General features: G+C 34.2%; 1 protein-coding gene across 2 annotated transcripts in view; it reads left to right on the top strand.

The window, feature by feature from the left end:
- Nucleotides 1-21252, top strand: part of FRZB (frizzled related protein) — a 58421-nt gene that overhangs the window by 15844 nt on the left and 21325 nt on the right. Inside the window, exon 2 of one of the 2 annotated variants that reach the window (XM_001377870.4) lies at nucleotides 1792-1839. The exons of the other annotated variant lie outside the window; for it this stretch is intronic. Within the exon in view, the coding sequence (XP_001377907.1) occupies nucleotides 1792-1839 (48 nt within the window). The remainder of the gene's footprint in view (nucleotides 1-1791; nucleotides 1840-21252) is intronic. 2 annotated transcript variants of the gene reach the window in all.

Raw genomic sequence — 21252 nt, 5'->3', positions numbered from 1 at the left:
AGGTGAGGTCAAAAGAAAATAAATGAATTTTAAAAAATCTTTCACTACAAGGTATATAAGGTAAGGCAAAAAAAGATAAGAAAATAAAAGGAGAATTGCATTATTATCAAAAACTCAAAGCTGAAGTGAATCTATACTGGTTTAGGAAAACATTCTTTCATTAAAGAAATAGTTTTCATTTAATGAAATAAATGGAAATATTAAGAAGTGTGTTAAATAAATGCATAGGCATATTATAATTTTAATGGAACTCCATTAATATAGATTTAGAAAATGTAGGCTCTCAGTCTACCCACGTAGTACCTTTATTACAGTATAAAAATGTCAGTATTATAAAACTAAAAAGAATTATGCAAATATCCCTGTTGTGCAAATTATGCAAATGCAAATTTAAAAAGTATTTTTTATTTCACTGGACCTAGGAACAAATTGTGGTTTAAGACAGTGATAGAATACTATTGTGTTGTAAGGATTGATGATCTGGAGACTTTCCATATGAACTGGGAGAACCTCAGTGAACTGATGCAGAGTGAAATGAGCAGAAACCAGTAGAACATTGTACACAGAAAGTGAAACATTGTGGAACAATCCATTGTTTGCTACTAGTAGCCATGCAACAAGTCAGGACCCTCCTGAAGGACTTATGTGAAAGAATGCTATCCACATTGATAGAAAGAACTATGGGAGTAGAAATGCAAAGCACAACATGACATAACTTATCGCATGTATATATGGGGATGTGGTTTGGGGTTTAGGCCTTAAAACAAATCTCTCTATAGCAAAAATGAATATGGAAATACGTATCAAATGACAACATTTGTACAACCCAGTAAAATTGCTTGTCGGCTCTGAGAATGGGGAGGGAAGCGCAGAGGGAAAGAAAAAGAATCATGGAAACATGGAAAAATCTTTAAAAATAAATAAATAAGGTACAATTGTTACCTCATTTGATCCTTATAACAACCCTGGAAGGTAGGTGCTATTATTACCCTTGTTTTACAGATGAGGAAACTAAGGCAAACAGTGGTTAGGTGTCTTGTCTAGAGGTACATAGCTAGTCAGTGTCTCAGGCTGGATTTGAACTGAAGTCTTCTGATTCTGGGCTCCATGCTTTATCCATTGTGCCACCTAACTGTCCCTAGGATAATCATGCTTCTATTACCTCATTACCTCATTAAGTTCTTATGAGATGTGTATCACAAACTCTCCATTATTATTATTCTCTTATATCTATTATTCTATGCCTTATTGTTATTCTAGCAAAATTCCTTGAAGAGAGTACCTGAGAGCTAGTCATAGTGGGGCTCTTCTGTGATCTCTGCTGCTAGGAGAGGTTGAACCTAGCAGATCACTTGAGCTTAAAAATTCTGGACTGTGATAGAGCTAAAAATGATCAGGTGATCTGCTTTAGGTCTGGTACCACTAGGAAGACTCTCTGGGGTCATGGAGGCCACCAGCTTCTGTAAGGAAGGCGAGACCTGCCCCTGATAGAAATGAAACAGTTCTAAATTTCTGAATTCATCAGCCCTTAGGATCAGACTGTGGCGGCTGCTGCACTTAGAGCTTGGGTGAATAGGGGAAAGGAAGGGATCTGTCACCATCAGCCCTAACAGAGTTCATTCAATCTACCACTACAGAACAGTGCCTTACATATTGAATCAACAGAAATAATCAATATTAATCATTAATCAATAATTCAATAATCAATACATATTTAATCAATAACCAATATCAACATTTGGAAAACAAATATGCTAATCATTCTTTACCTGTTTTGGGAATCAATTTCAGATTTTCCCATGGATTCTAGCAATGGAAACTGTAGAGGCACCAGCAGTGGTAAGTACCTTATGACTGTCAAATACTTGCATTCTGAAGCCATTTCTTTTAGTTCATAATACTAAAAATAGTAAGTAGATTCACTTTTTTTTCCCCCAGAGAGTTATTTTTATTGAAGCTGAAATTTTATTGTGTGAAATGGTAGATAATAGAGTTTGCTAGCTTTGTAACTCTGTCTAAAATAGTTTGAGACTAAATCTATGGTTGTTTATTTTCAGTCATATCTTTGGACCCTAATTGGGGATTCCTTGGCAAAGATACTGAAATGGTTTGCCATTTTCTTCTCCAGTTCATTTTACAAATGAAGAAACGGGGGCCAATAGGGTTAAGTGACTTGCCCAGGGTCACCCAACTAGTAAATGTCTGGGGCCAAATTTGAAATCAGGCCATGAGTCTTTCTGATTCTAGGCCTGATACTCTATCCATTGTGCTGCAAAGCTGATCCAAGTCTATGGTAAGGATCCAAAATGTCTTTTTTGGGGGGGGAGAAGTTACATCAATTGTCCTTGTTTTAATGGCACTTTTCATCCTCTCCTTAAAGAGCTTTATGGCACATTTGTACTTTAAATGATAAACAATTGAAAATAATGTAGTCTTGAGAATATATTCAGATTTACATAGGCTTTTTTTATTTTGATAACTGAAATGACTCTATAGTAGTCCTCATTAGTTGGATGACATTGATCATCACTGTCAGCATTGGACAATTCTGCAAATAACTGCATTTTTTTAAGCAAAAGAAATTAATATCTTATAACTACATGGTAACATGATTGGAGTGATCAGTACTTATAAGACTCTATCAGTTGCATGTTGGGGTGAGAGTGGGGTTGACACATATAATTTCAAGAGGGTATGGAAGTCCTAGTGTGGAAACTTCTTCCATCCATTGTAGGTCAGCATCTGTCTCAGAGGATTGCTTAGGGACCTTTAGAGATTAATGGATTTACTTGTGTGTTTAAATCAGAATCTGAACTCAGATCTTCTAAATTCCAACAAGGGCGATCTTTTCACTCTCCTGTATGCGTATCCTCATTTTAATAGTACTAGATAGATATAATTATAGGAGTAGTAGATACAGAATCAGAAGCCCCAAATTTGAATCTTGGATCTGTTATATTCTAGTTGACCAAGGAAATTTAGTTAGCCTCAGTTTGGTCATCTGAAAAACAGGTGTGATAATACTTACATTACTATTTACCATAGGTTTGTTGCGAGGATTACATATGTAAAGCATATTGTAAAGTGCTTTATAAATATAAGTTATAGAAAGCACTTCAAAATAATCCTGAGTTATTAGTTAGTGTATAAAGATGGAGTGGTTTCAGGGGAGTTTGCCCTTATCAATTTAATTAGCATAACCTTTTTTTCCAAAAGTATATAGACAAGTATGAAGCAGCCACACTCTTGATTGGTTTTTGCTTATTGGAACTGCTTCCAAGATGGTCTTGGAATCTGTTGAGGGCAGACTTTTGTTGGAAGAGCTAATGCTTAGTTTGAGTTTTGACATATAAAAAGAGCAACAGCGTACTCTTAGCCTTTTTTTTTTAAACCCTTACCTTCCATCTTGGAATCAATGCTGTGTATTGGTTCCAAGGCAGAAGAGTGTTAAGGGCTAGGCAATGGGGGTCAAGTGACTTGCCCTGGGTCACACAGTTGGGAAGTGTCTGAGGCCAGATTTGAATAGGCCTGGTTCTCAATCCACTGAGTTAACCAGCTGCCCCCAAACCCTTTTTTTAAAAAAAAAAATAAACTGTTTTTTCCTTTTTCCCTCATACCTTTCTTCTTCCAGGGTGTACCTGGAGGGGGATGTAGGTTTTGAGGAAGAGGAAGAAAGTCCTTCTCATAGCACTCTGGGGGAAAAAAAGGTATAAAGGAATCAGTGAAAAGGTCTAAGATCAGTCAAATAATTTCTTTATATATTGACATAAAGGAGTCTCCTCATGCCCTATAAAATTACTTTTTATTTACTTATCTTTATTGAAATTATTTTCCTCCAGTAAAATGTAATATCCTGGAGAGTAAGGATTATTTCATTTATTATTCTTTGTAGCATATAGCTAGAGAATGAATGAATGAATGAATGAATGAATGAATGAATGAATGAATGAAAAAACGCCTTAAGTGTTTGTTAAATACCAGTCTAAGTGCTGGAGTTACAAAAAGAAAAAGGAAACAATCCCAACCTCAAGAAGTTCATACTCTTATTGGAAGAGTTCAGCTGCAGGGTGGTCACAAAGGCCTGGAATTCCTATGATTGCAGTGATGTTGCAGATAGCAAGGTTCACAAGACCTCATGATATATTAGCAACAAGGCAGGAGGTTATAGGTGGAGGATCTTAGGATGAAATGACAAGCAAATGGTTTGGTATGAAGAACTTTAGTTGATAACTCTCTGCTCAGACAAACACTTTAAAGAGGGGTGAGCAGTGGTGATTCTCTTCCCTCCTCCTTCCTTTAGAGCTTCTGATCTAAGTTGATGAGGGTCAGCTCTTGCCTCTTGGTCCTCCTCTGGGGTCTGCTATCTCAAGGGTCGGAGGGATGCATGAAAGGAAAGCAAGTCTGAAGGGCACCCTTCTAGCATATTCTTCTAGCCAAGGATGCAAGGGTAGAGAAGCTAAACGATGCTTAAGAAATGTTCCTTGAATGAATTCAATTGAGGAAAGAGGTTCATAGAGGCTAAAGGATTGGTTGTGGTTCTAATAGAACTAATAGACAGTGGAGCCAAAATTTTCAGCCAGTCCTTCTAACTCCAAGTGTACTGCTCCTTTCACTGTGTCACAATGACTCTCAGATGGACTGCACCAATCTGTTTGACCAGAAGTTATGGTTGGAATGGGTCTCAGAGCTATCCTGCAGCCAAACACATAGGCATAACCACGGTGACAACACAGCAGTCCAACATACAAAGACCCTGTAATATTTCAACATTTTTTTAAAAAAGGATCTGAATCACCACACAACAGCGATGTGTGAAGGCAGCTTAGTGGATGAATCAATCCCAAATGCAGACTGGGTCTCTGTGTTTACTGTTCCAGATTTATAAATTTATTCTTGTTCCCTGATGAAATGCAAGTGATTAAAGACAAACATACCCTCTCCATCTTGGTTGTGAAATTGCATGGGGACACTTTAACATGCTCTTAACAAGAAAATATACTTCATTCAAACTAATCTCTGGAGAGTAAGGAAGCAGTCCAAGGTGGTCATGATGAAACAGGAAATATTGAGGCAGTAAAAATATTGTAATCCACACAAGTCCTTTTAAAATTTAGTTTAAGAGAGTTAAATTACCTTTATATAGATTTGTAGAGTTTTACTTCCCTTCCCATTCTTGGCTTTATACACATCTATTTTATACACATTTTTTATACACATATACACATCAGATGCCTGATGTAACAATCTTCTCAGGGAGAATTAAAAGAGAAAATGGAGCTCACTTTTTACTTGACCTTAAGTTAATACCTCTCTTTTGGCGTAATGATCCTGTACTATTTCCTCTTTGTGATTTAGAACAAAATTTAACTGTTCTGTAATCAGGAATAGGTATTTTCTAGAAGATAAAGCATTTTACTTAGAGCGATGAATCATGGTTTTATGCCTTAGATCCAGTTGCTGGATTTAGAAATGGCAGGGCCAGAGAGATCAATTAATTCAAAGGTTTTAAACCTGGAATTTATCTTGGGTAGATTTCAAGGAGTTTGAACTTAAATGGAAAAAAAAAATCATCCTTATTTCCATTACCCTCTTACTGAAAGTTGACATTCGCTATATATTATGAATATAGGCAACCAACTATATGCATGATTAAATCATAAATGCAATTAACACCAAGACTATCATTATGATTAAAGAAGTCAGATTTTTCCTGTCCTCATCTTCCTTCTAACCTCTGCAGAAAGCATCAGCATAGACTTGTCCTCTATCTATTACTGGACACTTGTCCTTTGGCTTTATGAATCTATATTATCCTGGTTCACTTTCCATCTCTCCAACCAATCCCATTTTCTTTAAATGGACCCTTTTAACCTATTTTATTTACTAAATATGAACATTGCTTAAGTACTGTCCTTTCATTTTCCCCTTATGATCTATTGCCTAGAATAGTGTGGTAGCCTCCTAACTGGTTTCCTATTCTCTAATCTCTCCCTATGTTATTACATTGAATGGTTGAATATTAATTGCCAGGTTAATATTCCTAAAGGGACATTATGATCTTAATACCTTTAGTAATTTCCTTTTTCCTAAAAAGAGAATTTCTTAACCAAGCATTGTCTTCCACTATCTGGATACAATCTACTTTTCTAGCTATATTTCAACCAAAATGGTGCATATGCCATCCCATGAATGTTACTTGTGCTATGCCTTCCTTACTGTATTTATGCCCATGTGATCTCCATCTCTATATATCTGCATTATATTTCAATATTGAACGCAAATGCCATTTTTTACAGACCAGACTTGAAATTCTCTTGGACTCTGTAGTTTTTTTGACCCTGAGCAAGCCAATTCCCTGTATTCCTCAGTTTCCTCAACTATAAAATGGGGATTATAGTAGCACCAGTCTCCCAAGGTTGTTGTAAGGATTAAATGAGATAATATTTGTTAAGAGCTTAGCACAGTCCCTGCTACATTGGAAGTGTTTAATAAACATTTATTCTTTTTCTTTTCCCTTCCATGATAGCTTCACTGATTTTCCTCATTCTGAATAAGTAGTTGCTACCTTCTCCAAATCTAGAGAATCCTTTTATTTGTATCACTTAAAGTCTTTAAAATACCTTGTATTTTACCTTTCTTACATACATGCCACATCATTAAGTCATTAACTTGTAAACTTTGTGGGCATGGGCTGAATTGTATATATCTTTGTGCCTTTTCTCAAAATGACCAAGCACAGAGTTTGAAACAGAATAGATTTGTGATAAATATTTGAATGGATGAATGATAAGTGTGTGTAAGAATGACAGAATCTTAGTATACTACTAATCTGTTATACAACCTTGGACATGCCACTTAATTTTGCTGAATTTATTTCCTCATTTGGAAAATGGAAAAATAAAGCATGTCCTGGCCAAGTTTTGATTGGTAGATGAGGCCCTGAGCTAGAATAATGGCTGAGTGAACATAGAGAAGATAGAGTTGAGAGCTGTTGTGAAGGTAGACACAGCAAGATCTGGCAACTAAGTTGATTGGATGTGCAGGGTGATGGAGAATAAGGAGTCAAAGATGAAATTTATGTCATAAACTTGGGTGACTAGAAGGATGATAATGTTTTCAATAATGAAACTATTCAGAGTTAAAGTTTTATAGCCATCCTGCCACTTCAGACAAAAATTATGTATGCATTAAATAAAAAAAAAATCAAGCATAACTGTGTGATATTGTTCTAAGAACCTGAGTACAAGATCTCCATGATGCTAAACGTTGGGATAAAAAAAATGGAAACAGCTAGATATATTAATTGGTATTTTGTGTGGTGTGATACAGACAAAATTTCTGGTTGTTGGACTGAACCTTTTTCATTTTTTTATTTGGACATTTGGCATTGGGTAGAAGACATTCTAACTTTCCAAAATTTGTTCTACCATTTTGTTAAATGACACTTTTGGAGGCTATCTGAAGCATTTAATCATGAAAGAAAGCTGTCAGACTTGCATAACCTATATTGGAGTATTGTACATTCTAAAAGACCGGAATATTTTTGAAAGACATACTGTAAGTTTTCCAAAGACATAAATCCCAAGGGAATATACCAAATTTCCTTTTCTTATTAAAGTAGGATTAGGCCTTTCAATCTCAGAATTCCTTGTTGAAAGTTATAAATTACTATGAATCAAATAATTTGAGGTTTGCTTTTATAACTAAATTGTGCAAATATTATCCTTTCATTTTTAGGCCTTAAGATCATACTTTAGACTTTCCTGTCAGATTTGTTGCTTTTTTCCATATGTTGCTGAATCACGAAACAAATTTCAATTTTATACTTTTCCCCAGGTTATTATTTCAGGAAACTTAAAAATCAGATTTGATTAAGTCTTAAATTAAATGCTAGGAAAATGAATTATGTGACTTATAGTACTTATAAGTCTTACATAGACTTATAAGTTATATCTCTTTACTTTCTATGATTTGCATAAATAGCACTTATCAGTAGGGTAGAAAAATTTTGTGAGAGATTTATCTTCAAGCTTATGCGTAGGTTTTTATTGCTGCTACTTTTATCCCTTTTCTCAAATTATCATCTTTATAAAACCTAATCTGTTTATATCTTATATGATTCCAGTAAATTGTAAGCTCCTTGAGGACAGAAACATTTTTTTCTTTTCTCTTTATATCTTAGCACCTAACATGATGCTTTATGCATAATAGGTATTTAATAAAATCTTGTTGACTAGCCTTTGCTGGTAAAGTAATTCTCTTATTTTTCATAAGTTTCTCTTCAGATTTCTCCAAGTTAAAAAATGAAAAGTTTTAGGCAGGAGGGGAATGCAGGTTTGAGTGACTATTGCTGTGATCACTGAACCTTTACCAGTCTTGCTGTATGTATGTATGTATCTTTATGGATCAGGCCTTCTAGGCCCCTGGTAGCAATGGGCTATGGCTAAATCTAGATGTGTCCAGCAGAATTGAATATGACCAAAAATTGTTTGGTATAATTTTTCACTCAATAGACCTCTGCTGCTCTCTACAAACTATCAAAGTATTAGGATCTCGTACTTAGAAAGTTGTTATTAGAAGCCACAGTAGATCACATTCTACTGAATCCTATTGTTTTCCATTTAATATCTGATCCATCTAATAAAGTTTTCTAAATTCTTGACTCACAATTGAGTTGATTGGACTCTTAGGCAATGTTTTGATTCTTCCAAGTGGGGTAAGTCAATCATTCTGACTTCTTGCATTCCCAGCATACCAAAGATGACTGAATCATGGGATCATAGAATTTAGAATAGAAAGAAACTTAGATAGAATGTGATCTGACTCTTTCATTTTACTGATGAGGACACTGAAGTCCAAAGCTATTCAGTGACTTTTTCATAGTTGCACAGCTAATGTACAGAAGAGCCAGATTTTAAATCAAGTTCTCTCACTAAACCATACCATGCTGGCTCCCTAGACCAGTGGCTTTGACCATTTTTGATTGTAAAACCATATCAGAAAAATATTTTTGAGCATCCAATATGTGAAGATTTACTTAAAATTATATACATATACTTGTTCTCTTTTTCCCTCCAGCCTATTTTTTTCCAATGGCGTTTATATCAAATGAGTTTCCAGATCACTGAAGTGTGCTTACTTTAATCACTTGGATAATTTCTTAACCTTCCATTACATGTGGTATACCTCTTGTTGCAGTATTCTGTCTCCATTTGGGAATTTTAGAACAATTGTATTTCTTATATCAATTTATATCAAAGAGCACTGTTTCCTTAAAGGGGCAAAAGTATTTTATTTTATTTTTTTTGGTGGTGAAGGAGAGAGGTGATGTTTTGCTGTTTGATGAAGATACCCAGATCATAAAGACTCATGTGCGTGTCTTTTGACAAGAGTTTTGGTATGGCCTCAAGGGAAAAATTAATGTTCATCAGTTAACATTACTTTTAAAAATCCACTGCATTCTAGTTTTTGATCTCTCGCTTGCCTGTGACCAACTTTGTTTCTTCATAGCAATAGTTAACACCTGTTGGCTTAAAACAAAACAAAACAAAACAACAACCCCAAACTAGGCTTCTTTCTATTCTTCCAAATTCAAGAAGCCTGTCCCACATGTAGAGGAAACAATAATAACTCCCCTGCTGCCAAGTCCCTCTAAAGGTCTTGCTTGTTTCTAGGGTCTAATTAGGCTGTTTTTCAGCAATAGTTTGCCAGTTCCTGGCATCTTGTTTTTGTTTTGAACTGCACTTTTCCATGTCATTGTAGGTTTGAATGACCCTTAAAATGCTTGACTTCCCCACACCAATTGGCAGCCATTACAATAGTTCTAAGGATGAAGTGTGCCCTTTGAACAATGAGCTATAACTTTTGCACATTCCATTGAATAGAATTCATTCTTTAAAAACACAGAATTAAAAACACAATAAACATGTGTATGACCAGAAATCCAGAATTTAAGTGGTAGAGAACTAATTAAAGGTAGAAAATTTAGCTCAATCGTGTTGCATCTAGCCAAAGTCAGATGTTTGTTCTGTCTGTCTAATGTTAGTAAAAGCACATGCCAATACACACTCACATGACTATTGTGATCACAAAATGAAACTGCATCAAAATTATTGCTTGTTCCAAGTCACCCACAGAATACCATAGAACAAATAGAAATGGGAAATTAACATTACCTATGTTATATTTTCTTTTTTATTAATTTCATTTGATAGTTCCCAATTATATTTTAATTTGGTTCCTAAGGCACTCAGTTTTGTGGCAAGACACCTCTGCTGTAGAACTTCATACATCATCATCAAATAATAATATTATAAAAACATCATGGATGATAGAATAATACTAGGTTTCAAGTCCCACTTCCTTTACATGCTGGCTGGTGTGAACATGGATAAATCATCCTAAACTCTTAATACCTCCAGGGAACTCCATAAGCTTGTAAGTTTCAGAGGAATTGATTTACATTGATGTATAAGTGGGTAGAATTGTGATAATTTTGAACTCCCATATTTATAAAATCCCATCTGCGTTAGAGAAAGAGGGCTAGATGTGTAGTAATTAATTTTCAAGCAATGTGATAATACATGCATAACCCAGATTGATTTGCTTCCCAGCTCCAGGAGGCGGGAGGAACAGTGAAAATTTGAATCATTTAACTTTGGAAAAATTTATGTGGAAATTTATTATTGTATGTAATGGTAAAAATATAATATCTTTATAAAATTAAAAAAAGAAAGAAAATTTAAAAAAGCAATGTTGCATAGATAACAGGTACTATAAGAGGCTAGGGAAAGGAGAGATCATTGTGGTTTGCAGTAATAGGAGAAAGCTTGAAAGAGCTAGGATGATTGTAGGGGAAGGATAAGATATGGGGAAATGGATAAAAGGGAAAGTATTTTCCAGGTAAGGTAATAGCATGGTTGCAGACTTAGAGACATGTTGTATAGTGTTAGTGGTTTGATCATTCTGGTTGAAGGATATAGGAAAAGGGGTGGCAAAATTATAGAGAGCCTCCCTAAATGCCAGAAATAAGAATTTGAACTTGCTCCAACAGGAAATATGGAACTACTGTAGATGTTTTTATTTTAATTTAAATTAAATTAATTTATTTAAATATTTTTCCATGTTTCCATGATTCATTTTCTTTCCCTCCCATCTTCCCTCCCCACTCTCAGAGCCAACAAGCAATTCCACTGGGTTGTACAAATGTCACTTGATACCTATTTCCATATTAATCATTTTTACTATAGAGTGATTTTTTAAAGCCTAAACCTCAATTCACATACCCACATATACATGTGATAAGTGATGTCATATGTTTTGCTTTTGCATTTCTACTTCCATAGTTCTTTCTCTCATTATGGATAACATTCTTTCACATAAGTCCTTCAGGAGTATACTGGTTTATTGCATTGCTACTAGTAGCAAAGTTCATTACATTGGATTGTTCCACAATGTTTTACTTTCTGTGTACAATGTTCTACTGGTTCTGCTAATTTCACTCTGCATCAACTCAGTGAGGTTCTCCCAGTTCATATGGAAAACCTCCATATCATCAATCCTTACAGTACAACTATTGTAGATTTTTTTGAGCAGGAGAATAGCAAGATGAAAATAATATTTTAATAAGTCCATTGCCCTCCTTGAGGGTGGGCACTATGTCATTCCCCTTATCCCCTCATAACTTAGCCTATTTGCCTTACAGATAACAAGCACTTAATTTGTTGGAATTAATTAATTTAGCAGTGTTCTGCAGGATGGGTTGGAAGGGAGAAGATACTGGAGTAAGCAGATTAACTAGATGGGGCCATACAATCAAATAGAGGCTATAGGATGATGAGGACTCTTTTGGTGGTAACAGAAGACAAAGAGCAACTGGCAGTATATTGAACATATGACTCTTGAGGACTTGATAAGTGATTAGATAGGAAAGGAAAGTATTAAAAGGTAACTCAAAGGATATGATTCAAGGAAGATAGATGTATATTTAACAAGAGACAGAGAAATTATGATTAAGTTTTGTTTGGGTCATGGCATTTTTGAGTGAATGCAAAATATTTAAGTAAACTTGTGTCATGGATGATTGGAAACATGGAATTAGAGATCAAATGAAAAATGCTGGAGGAATCACTTTTTCCCGTTGGAGTGAGTTTTAAAGTATTCTGTTCTTGAAAGGTGGTGTGGGCTACCTGAGTAAAAAACCAAGTTGGGGAAACCAGAAGTGCTGCTAGAAGAAGTACTTCTAAAAACAGATATAAGAATTTGATATGAGTTAAACTAATACAAGCTCTGGTTTCAAAAGGTAGAGTTGTTTAGTTTAAGAGAGGCAACTGAGTTGTTGAAAGAGCCTTTTCAGGCTTGAGAAAAGGATAGTTATAAGAGAGGGAACTGGAGCTCTGGACTGTTTAACAGTTCTATCAATGACTTAGATAAAGATGCCAAGCTCATCAACTTTACGGATAACATAAAACTGGAGGTGATGGAAGGTGCTAACACACTGGATGACAGTCAGCATCCAAAAAATTTTTGACAAGTCAGAACAATGAGTCTAATTAAACTAGAAGAAATTAAATAGGGTTCAGAAAATCTGCTGCATAAATACAGATTGGTTGAAGTATGACTAGAAAACAGTTGTGTGTAAATGAGGAGGGCATTTCAGTGGTCTATAGGATCAATTTGAGTCAAGTGTGACATAGCAATGAATCTATTCTCTTGCTAAGCAAGGCATAGTATTCAGAATGAGGGAACTGATACTCACATGTATATCTTCCCTGCTCAGCCTACATTTCTCTTATTAATTATGATAATGATGACAGTGAGGTGAGGTTGGTGACAATATTCTATTACATTAGTTGAAACAAATGGGGATGAAAGAAGAGAAGATGAGGGGTGATAGCTATTTTAAGAATTTGGAGGATTATTGTGGAAAAAAGAGATTAGGCTTAATGTGCTGTGCTCCAGAGAACAGTGAGACACAGTGCTTGGAATTTGCAGAAGATTGATTTCAGCACAATGTATGGGAAAATTTCTTAACAATTACAAGTGCTCCAAAGTAGAATGGGCTGCCCTTCTGGGCCTGGCTTGACTCTGACCTGGCACATGGTAGTTGAGGTTAAATACTGGAACAATAGGAGAAACTTATAAGTCTATTAACCAAGGCAGATTTACTTAGCTAGAGAAGGATATTCAAAGAGGATAGGCTTTGAGAATCTTTGAACTGATTTGACTAAATGAAAGCCAAATGCCTGACTCTATCTACCAGCCAAGGATCTAGAGCTCCTCTAACTTCTCAAGATGATTTTGTACCCAAGAGAGGAGGAAGTGATCTTATCCATCATCCTTAGCCCCTACTTCCCTGAGCCAACTAAGTTTTGAGGAATGTCTTGATGCTTTTAAAATGAAAAAGTAACCTGACCTCTAAGGAGTAGAGGAGGGTTAGGGTATTGTTCCTCCCATAGCTTATTGGAGATGTTTAAGCTCAGGTTTTGTAAGTTCTTGTTGAGGATAGTGCAGAGAGAATTCCTGTTTAGATGCAGGTTGGTTTTAAGTACCTTTTTATTTTTTAATTATAGTCAGCATCTAAGTGACTATCCCCTCCCCCCCCCCACTTCTGACTGTACATAAAGTAGAAAAGGTTCAGGGACCTTAATAGTCTAAAGAAAGATTAGGACGTAAGCTCCAAAGACTTGTGGAAAGTTACATGTTCTGGTAACTATGATTAATATTTTTGTCAGTGACTTGGGTAAAGGCAAATATGGAAAGCTTATCAAATTTGAAGATGATACAAAGTCACCATGTGGTATAAATGAATCAAGGTCTAAAAAGAGTTCAACTGACTAGACTATGGAACCAGATTTAAAGAGATGGAATTTAATGAGGATAAAAATAAAGTCTTATTCTTCAGTTAAAAAAAAATCCACAAGTGAAACATGGAGTTGGCCTGGCCATTTACCAGTTCTTCTGAAAAAGACCTGGGGTTTTAGTAGATTGCAAGCTTCCTATGAATCAATAGAAACCAGAAAGGATAATGCTTTCTGGAACAGTATACAGAGAGAGATCTGACACTTTCACTCTCTTGTGCCCTGCTTAATTCATATTCACAACAGATTAGAATACTGTGTTCAGTTTAATATCATATTTTTGAGATGGAGGTTGATACACTGTAGAGAGTCAAGACATTTAATATGGCAAAGGGCTTCTAGATCACTTAAGAGGATTGATTGAAGATTTTGGAGATATTAACCTAGAAAAGAGAAGATCTAGGGTGAATATAACTATCTTCATTGTTTAAAATGCTGTTATAGAATAGGACTTAAACTTGTTCTGACCAACCACAGAAGGAAGTAATAGTAGAAGCTACAGAAAAGCAGATTTTCATCCAACGTAAGAAAACATTTTCTAACAATAGTTTATCAAAAAATAGAATGGATTGCTTTGAGAAGTGGTGGGTTCCTCCTCCCTTCGGGTCTTTAAGCAAAAGCTGGATAACTATTTATTTATTATCTTATAAGGGAGTCTTAATTCTGCTGTTGGTTGTACTAGATGGCATCTGAAGTTCTTTCAGATTTTGAGATTTTTAAATCTATGTGACCCTGAGCAAGGCACTTTACCACCATCTGCTGCAGTTTCCTCATGTGTAAAATGAAGATAATAATAGATTCTATTCCCTGGGATTGCTGTGAGAACTAGTTAAGAAAATATTTATAAATTCACAAACTGAAAAGCATTATATAAATTCCATGAGCATAAAATGGAAAGAATTATAATCCCTATCCTGTGAAAAAGTTGAAAGTACCACAGATACAATTCTCTTGATGGGACAGGTAAAAACTACATCAAGAAGAGAGGTAAATTTTCTGTGAATGCCCCACAACTGTGAACAAATCCTGGTTTTGTGTTCAAGAAATGTTCAAGAGGAGCTGGAGAGCTATGTTCAATTCAACTGTGAGATAAAAACCAGTTTGGTTAAAGTCATATAGGAGAATTAAAAGTTAATCATAATTGCACCTAAGTATTTGTATTTTTTCCATTCTTGTTACTCTTCTTTACCTGTTTTGATTTTTCAACCACCATTCCATTAAAAAATGGGAAGAAAACAAGACAAAGTAAACAATAGCCATATTGAGTGGTATGCATGTGTATACTAGATTTTACTTTGCTAGCATGTCAGTATGTATAGACAATTTTGTATTAACATGAAAATGAGAATGAGAGATTCTCACTTAAGCAAGTCTTTGGCATTTATAAATCAATTACTATGTGCCAGGCACTGTGCTAAGTGTGAGAATACAAATGCAAACAAAATGAAAAAGTTTTTGCCCTCAAGAAGTTTATGTCCTAGAAGGGGAAGACAACATATATAAAAGGAAGCTGACACTTAGAAAAGTAATAAGTGAATGAAAACAGTTAAGTCTCTTAATCTGAAGAAATCAGCAATGACTTATTTAAAAAAATAGATTTGTATTTTGGAGAGTAAGTACAATAGATTTAATAGCCAACAATACATACTTCATCCTTTTTAAATGTAGTTTTGTTATATATCATCATAGAATTATACAGGATGACGTGAATGCTATCAAGCTGTTGGAAGGAAAATACTCAAATTCTTAGTTTAGGATATTATCAAACTACTGGCTTGTAGACCAAACTTGTTCCCATTCAATAGTGATGGATGTACCCATTTCCCCTATTCTTTGAGTGGTACCCATCTGCCTCAGGTGCACTTGGTTTCAGTTCTGAAAATATTTAATTGTACTTTCTGAAGTTAATTGAATCTATCTTTATTCACCTGGGCTGGAGAATTTTATTCAAAATCAAATAGAAATTACTTACTTTTGTCCAAAGGACTAGGCATATCTGTACATATTTATGTAATCTTATATAAATTTGGTTTAAATGAGGTGATATTATTCCTCCATATTTACTTTCCTAGGCATATTCCAATATTCCCCTTATACATAGCACCAATACTGAGTACCAGTAATTTGGAGACTATGTTTTTATAGACTTGAAAAGAGACTCTTTTGTTTACACAACGAAGGAAAAGCATTCCAGTTCTCCTTATAAGACTGTGTTGTGCTGCCATATAATTCCATTCCTATGGGGTAAACAGGTACTTATACAAAGGTTAAGTGACTTTCCTGTGGCCATATAGCTAGTATATATCAGAGGTAGGACTTGAACTCAGGTCATCCTGATTCCAATGCTACCCACTGACTATTCTTCATGTTGCATAATTTAAAAAAAATATATGTAGAAGCATCATAATAGTACTTCACTGTAGTCTTTCTAGGTATTTTCCCTAGGTTATTTCCTGAAAAAAAAAGTTTATTCATTGTTATATATTATATATAAATATTGCTGCCTCCACATGTTGTCTATCCTATTCCATGCAAGATATTTGCCTGTTCAACAAATTGGGTTTGCAACTAAAAAACACCCTAGAAAACCAACAGATTTTATGCCCTCAATTAAACACCAAAATAAAAATGCTAAAATCAAAGGAGAGATTAACAAAAGTGAAAGTTTAAAAATCAATGAATATAAATAAATCCGAGTTTAAAAAACCAATAAAACATAAAGCCATTAGATAATTTGATAAGAAAAAAGCTAAATTATTAGTATAAAAATGAAAGTCAAATTTATCGCAGTAAATAAATAAAAGCAATTACTAAGAACTATTTCACCCAACTATATGCTAATAAAATAGGCAATCTAAATGAAATGAATGAATATTTATAGAAATATAAATTACCTGGATTAACAGAACAGAAAAAAGAATACTTAAACACTTTCTTAGTAAAAGATATTGAACAAGGCCATAAATGAACTCCCCAAATAAAAAAACCCCAGGACCAGTTGAATTTACAAGTGAATTCTATCAACCATTTAAAGAACAATTGTGATTCTATGTAAACTTTGAAAAAATAGTCAAAGAATGGATCCACTCAATTCCTTCTGACATAAATGTCTTGATAACAAAGCTACAGTTAAGATAAAAAGAAAAATATATATCAATTTCCCTAATGAATATTGATGCAAAAATTTTAAATAAAATATTAGTAATAGACTATATAGCAATATATCATAAAATCAGTCACTATGACCAGAATGGATTTACATTAGGAAAACAGGGTTGGTTAAATAATAGGAAAATTATAAGCAAAATTGACCATATTAATATAAAAAATGACAAAAATAATGTGATTATTTCAATAGATGCTGAAAAGGCCTTTAACAAAATACATTACTTATTCATATGAAAAATGCTGGAAAGCATAGGAACAAATGGAACTTACTTTTTTTTTTAAAGCAGTATTTATCTAAAATCAAGAGCAAGCACTATTTGTAATGGAGATAAGCTAGAAGCTTTTTGAATAAGATCAAGAGTGAAGCAAGGGTATTCGTTATCTCTATTACTCCAATATTTTACTAGAAATGCTAGTTATAGCAATAAGACAAGAAAAAGAATTTGAAGGAATAAACAAAGACAAAGAAGAACTAAAATTCACTTTTTTGAAGATTTGCTTATAAAAACTAATAATTTAATTGAAATAATTAGAAACTTCTACAAAATTGCAGGATATAAAACCAATCCACACAAATAACCAGCATTTCTATATTTTATCAGCAAAAAAAATGAGAAGTTTGCCTACCAAGTCATACACAAGAACTATATGAACACAATTACAAAACTCTTCACACCAATAAAGATTGATCTAAATAATTGAATAAATATTAATTGCTCATGGGTAGGTCAAGTTAATATAATAAAATTATAATACTATTACCTAAATTAATTTACTTTTCAGTGTTATAACAAACTACCAAAGAATTATTTTTTAGAGGTAGAAAAAAATAAAATTCATCTGAAGGAACTAAAGGTCAAAGAATATTAAAGGAATCAATTTTTAAAAATGGGAAATAAAGGAACCTTGCAGTACCAGACCTCAAACTACATTACAAAGCTATAATCATCAAGATAATTGGTACTGGGCAAGACATAAGTGAGATTGATCATTGGAACAGATTAGGTGCATGATATCCAGTAGCAAATGAGCACAGTAACCTACTGTTTTATAAACCTAAAGATTCTAGCTTTTAGGGCAAAAATTTACTATTCAACAAAAAACTGTTGGGAAAACTAGAAAGTAGTCTGGCAGAAGCTAGATGTTTACCAATATTTAACACAATATACCAAGATAAAATCCAAAAGAGTACATGATTTAGACATAAAAGGATGAAACCATAAGCAAATTAGTGGAATGTGGAAGAAACCAACTGCCAAATTTATAGATAAGGGAAGAGTTCACAGACAAATGAGAGAGAGATTCAGAGATAGAGAGTAGATGGCAGAGATATTCACAAGAAGTAAAGTGGAAAATTTTGATTACAAAAAATTAAAAAGTTCTTTTGTCAATTGCAATGTCAAATGCAAATTTAAAAGTTCTTTTGTCAATACAACTAAAATTAGAAGAAAAACTAAAAATTGTGAAAAAATATTTGCATCAAATTTCTCTGATAAAGTATTCTTTTGTAGGGTAAATAGGAGCTGGGTCAAACTAAGAAAAAGAATCATTACCTCGTTGATATATGATAAAAAAGGCATGAACTGGCAATTTTCATAGGAAGAAATAAAAACTATCAGCAACTATATGATAAATTCTCCAAATCACTAATAATTAGAGCAGTGTAAACTAAAACACTCTTGACAATACTACCCCACACCTATCAGATTGGGTATGATGACAAAAATGGGTAAGATGACAATTGCTGGAGGAGCTGTTGGAAAACAGACATACTAATACATTCTTCATAGAGTTGTGAATTAGTCCAACCATTCTGGAGAGGAAATTGTATTCCCATTAAACTGGGCATATTCTTTGATTCCACAATGCTGCTATTAAGTTTACACCCCAAAGAAATCAGAGAAAGAGGTAGAGAACCCAAATATACAAAAATATTTATACCAGCCCTTTCTATGGTGGAAAAGAATTGGAAACTGAAGGGATGCCCATAAATTGAAGAATGGTTAAGCAAGTTATGGTATATGAATGTGATAGAATACTATTGCACTGTAAAGAAATGATAAAGGAGACGGTTTTAGAAAAACCTAGGAAGACTTGTATGAACTAATACAAAGTTAAGATAATTAACATTGAGATATTTAGTAACTTTGATTAACACAATGACCAATCTCAATTCTAAACAATTCATGATATAACATGTTTCCTTCCTTCCTTCTATTCCTCCTTCCCTCCATGCCTCTCTCCTTCCATCCATTACTCTTTCCTTCCTTTTTTTTTTTGCATTTATATTTGTAATAGGTTTTGTTCTTATCTTTTGGATGAGGTGGGGAAGGAGAGAATTTGGAATAGAAACTAAATAAAAATAATTTTAAAAATAATTAAAAAACATAACAATTATACTTGCATGGGTATTTAAACTAAAATAATTATTCAGGGAAAGCTGGAGTATTTTTGCTACACTCAGAATATTTGCAGATGCTTAAAGAATTACAACCCCACAGGTACTTACTTTTCTACATCATTTTAAAATTAACACAAAAGTACAAATCTACTTCCATATATAAGTGCTGGAGGGTGTTTTTGTAATTCATAGAATATCATAATTATTTCTTTAGAATTCTTGTTTTTATTTACAAATGCAGCCATTTGATAGTTTTAAATTTGCAGTGTTTTTATTTTATTTATTTATTTATTTTTATTTTTAAACCCTTACCTTCAGTCTTGGAATCAATACTATGTATTGGTTCCAAGGCAGAGGAGCAGAAAGGGCTAGGCAATAGGGGTCAAGTGACTTGCCCAGGGTCACACAGCTGAGAAGTGTCTGAGGCCAGATTTGAACCTAAGACCTCTTCTTTCTAGGCCTGGTTCTCAATCCACTGAGCTCCCCAGCTTCTCCCTTGCAGTGTTTTTAAGCTAAAATAAATCATGTGTGAAAGAAGTCAATTAACAGAAAACATTTTTTTTTCCTAGAAAGAAAACACAATAGCTTTGCTTATTAAAAAAGCAATGTGAGGGAGTGCAGGATACTTTAACCTTAGATGTTACACACTGCTAATTGTGTTCTTTTGAGATGCTTTATCCAAAGAAATCAATTAGATATACTTTAAAGCATATAGAGGGTATCAGTTCTGAATGTCCTTTTTGAAAAATAGGGCTCAGCATTAATCATAAGCAAATATTGTTGAGACAATGTAGTTGCTTTTGCTTTATTTGGAACAGCTGCCTGTCACTACCAGATGCCTCTTTCTGGAACTTGGAATTTTTAGTAAGAGTGTTATTCCCCGTGGGGTTTCCACATTTTAACATGTTTCTTGCAAAGTAGGAATAGAAGTTAGATTTATGGTGGTTAGAAAAAATAATATCTACTGGTTAACAAAACTTGTGCATTTTATTTGCCTCCAAAGGAACATAAAACACTTTTCTTTTGACTGCCCTGGCTTCCTTCCTCTCTGCTGTCTCCCTGCTGTACTTCCTTCCCCCCTTTCTGTATTGAAGTAGAAAAACACATCTTCACAGTTTTATTGGAATGGACTTTTCTCAAGGGTCCTTTTCCTAGAAGCCTTGAGGTGCACTGAGATGCTTTCTAGGGGGATTGTGCTTTGTTTTATATTTTAATAATGTCTGTGATTGCTAACAATTGAACATCTGCCCTCATTTCTTAGCAATGAGATCTGGGCAAGGAGACTCTTCTATAAAAGATACAATAGCTTAGTCTCAAATGTATTAAATAATGTTTGAAACCTTGTCTGTAAAACATGTTGAGGCTTATTGCAGCATTGAAAGTCTTTTTTTCCCATTTGGAAAGGGTTTGTTCCCCTACCATTACTCATTAAATATTTGTTGGGTTTAAGAATATTTTTGTTTTTAAACATCTATAGGGAATGGGAATAGCTGTAGCCAGAATTTTCTCCCCCAGCACCTATATATGCTGACACACTGTTGACACATCCTGGTATCAAGAATCTCTTATCTGCTGAACCACATTGTTTGTTCTAATCTTAGGGCCAAATCAGTGAAGAGAAGACACTCCGCTCAACAAATTCTGCGAGGTGGTATGGCGGATTCAGTATATTTGCTAGACCTGGAGTCAGGAAGACCCAAGTTCAAATCCAATCTTAGAAGCTTACTGTATGATCTTGGGCAAGTCACTTAACCTCTGTCTGACTCAATTTCCTCATCTATAAAATGGAAATAGTTGTCCTTCATAATTGAAGAGGACTTAAAT

The sequence above is a fragment of the Monodelphis domestica genome, chromosome 4 (assembly GCF_027887165.1).
Source record: "Monodelphis domestica isolate mMonDom1 chromosome 4, mMonDom1.pri, whole genome shotgun sequence".
In the NCBI taxonomy this organism is placed as follows: Eukaryota; Metazoa; Chordata; class Mammalia; order Didelphimorphia; family Didelphidae; genus Monodelphis; species Monodelphis domestica.
Note: the sequence above shows the minus strand (reverse complement) of the source record. Positions and strands in the feature narration are given on the sequence as shown.